Source organism: Callionymus lyra, chromosome 6 (assembly GCF_982586985.1).
Source record: "Callionymus lyra chromosome 6, fCalLyr1.hap1.1, whole genome shotgun sequence".
In the NCBI taxonomy this organism is placed as follows: domain Eukaryota; kingdom Metazoa; phylum Chordata; class Actinopteri; order Syngnathiformes; family Callionymidae; genus Callionymus; species Callionymus lyra.
Window position 1 is genome coordinate 24791663 of NC_141823.1, and position 2712 is coordinate 24794374.

At 37.0% G+C, this 2712-nt stretch overlaps 1 protein-coding gene across 1 annotated transcript; it reads left to right on the plus strand.

Annotated features, from left to right (window-relative positions):
- Positions 1 to 657: 657 nt before the first annotated feature.
- LOC148077704 (gamma-aminobutyric acid receptor-associated protein-like 2) lies at positions 658 to 2414 on the plus strand. The gene is made up of 4 exons (XM_087793381.1): positions 658 to 834; positions 1601 to 1656; positions 1735 to 1907; positions 2021 to 2414. The coding sequence occupies exons 1-4, from the start codon at positions 801 to 803 to the stop codon at positions 2109 to 2111; spliced, it is 354 nt and encodes a 117-aa protein (XP_087649507.1). The 5' UTR covers positions 658 to 800; the 3' UTR covers positions 2112 to 2414.
- The last annotated feature ends 298 nt before the right edge of the window (positions 2415 to 2712 follow it).

Genomic DNA, 2712 nt, shown 5'->3' on the forward strand with positions numbered 1-2712 from the left:
GTTCATTAAGCTTTTTCAGATGAGGCAGGGCTGTGAGGGTAAACGAGTAGCCAAGCAGTTAAAGGGCGGAGCACCAAATGACGTAGAACCCTTTATTAACTGTGCGGTTCATTGTGTTGTTATTTAAGCTATTTATTGGGACTGTTAAACCAGAATCCACTCATTAGTGACCGGTATGACCAGTACAGGAGAGTCTGCAGATGTACTGCCCATCACAACGCTAATGGAATTTTTAAAAAAAAATGGAATATTTTATGAATAATTGCTGTATTGCTTTGTCTTATTGGAAAAAAACAAAACAATTTCCCGAAGGAGACCTCCTGAGGGATCAATAAAGTTCTACCTTACCTAACCTAATGGACAGGGAGTGAGACTGTGTTGGATTTCTTGTTGCTTGTCGGACGAGTCCATTATCGAAGTAGCCGTAAAAGTCGACTGAATTGTCACGTCAAATAATTTTCTCGAACCATATTATATTTTGGTTCTTAATTTGAAGAAAAATTGCATCACTTGCACTTCGCAGAAAACGTTGACCATTGTGACGCAGTAAAGAAATGACATCCCTTCAAGCAAAGTGGTACAGTCCTCTGTGACGTCACGTACAGAGCTTCGCTCGGTAGGCTAATATGTAGAGGGAGGGGGATTGTTGTTTATTGTTTTGCTGATCATCTCTGGAGTCAGGCGTCAGTTCACGACCATCGTTTCTGTTTCATAAGCAAGAAAATACATTTTTACTCAACGCTACTCTCTTATCTTGACATTTGCCTGCATCGAGCGAAAACCGCCTGAACTCGGCAGCCATGAAATGGATGTTCAAAGAGGATCATTCGTTGGGTGAGACGCTTTCTATTCTAGGCCTTTTAAACGATCTCGACGAACAAAAATGTTGAATAAACGAAGCTTTTGGTGTTTCTTTAGTTTATCGTGGTATTCTTTTGATCGTGGCAATAAGGAAACCTCGTCCACTCGGAGTAAAAATTAAATTTAGTCGACGACCTATATTTAAGGATATTTATTCTGAGACCTCAAATATATCTACATCAACATTCATTCCTCAATAAAAGTCTCACTAAATCGAAAATATTTTTTAATCTGTCACCATTTTTAAATACAGCCTAGCATCGAGATAAACAACAGTATTTTAAAAAGTATTTGTAAAAGTTAAACAAAGATCAAGGAGAAAAATGTCCATTTATCAGTGAATTATATAAATATATCTCATAGCTTTAAGCTATTCTGTTAGCTTTAAGTAGTCAACAAGTTTGTATTTGTCCATTGTGCTGGTGTTAGTATTGGTTCAGATACTACATTACCCAGAAACCTTCACTGTTTATGCTTTTTGTGTGACAAGCTTCGAAGCAGGAAACGACAAATTTAGTAGAAATACACTGGGGTTTTTAAACCTTAAATAAATAAAAATGTTTCGTATAAATGTTTTATTGATTAGAAAACAGCTTTAAATTATTAAAATTGTTTTATTTTTTTTACTGTTTTAAGCTACTCTATTTTTTTTAAAATAACGTATTTAAGTTTATTTTACTTATGAATTTGACATTGTTCTCACATATTCACACCAATGTTGTTTATTTTTGTCTTGCAGAACATCGATGCATAGAATCGGCCAAAATCCGCAACAAGTATCCTGACAGGGTCCCGGTAAGTCGTATGATCACGTCACTGATGGAAAATGTTTTTGCTGTCATCCCAGTTTAACTAAACGTCTGTATGTGGCAGGTGATTGTGGAGAAAGTATCGGGCTCTCAGATTGTGGACATTGACAAGAGAAAGTACCTGGTCCCCTCGGACATTACAGTGGCTCAGTTCATGTGGATCATCAGGAAACGGATCCAGCTACCTGCAGAGAAAGCCATCTTCCTGTTTGTGAACAAGACAATCCCTCAGTCCAGGTGAGAACTCTGCGATTTAAACACCCGCCTCAGAAGCTGGTCTAGACAAATGTATACAAAAATAATAAACTCAATAACTAAACTTTTTTATCTGTTTTCGGGGCATGTTCCAGCATCACCATGGGGCAACTCTACGAGGACGAGAAGGACGAGGATGGCTTTTTATACGTGGCTTATAGTGGAGAAAACACGTTTGGGTTCTGAATCAAGACACCCACATCACCGTTTGCACCAGGCACAATTAATCACAGCCGGACGCTGCCCTGTAGAGAGATGGAGGAAGACGACTGATGAGATATTAAGAGACTGACAACTGCTTGAAAATGAGTTGCTGACAGTTTAGTGACCTTTTGTTTAAATGTTGTGATTTTAGCCCACACTTGTGTGGATGATTTTCTTTTTCATTTAGACCTGTTTTCTTTGAAGATTGTATTTAAAAAATATTTAAATATAAGTGAATGACGGTAAGGTAGCTGGAAGACCTAACCAATAAACTATACAAAAATATCTGTTTCCTGTTTTTTCTTATATACAAATCATGTGAAATTGTATTTAGATATTATTTAGAATATTGTTTACATATTATGAATTGCGTTAGAAACCATTTACGTTACAAATAAGCTGCAGATTCTGCATCAATATTTCAACAGATGAAATCCGAAAACATTTACTGAGCAACTATTTGCTTGTCAGTTAAGTTCCTACTCTGTGTCATAGTCCCATGACTGATGACAGGCAAGGTTACAGTTAGCGTTACCATCAGTTTCATATGAGATGTTGAGCAGAAAAAAAATGTCCATTAAGG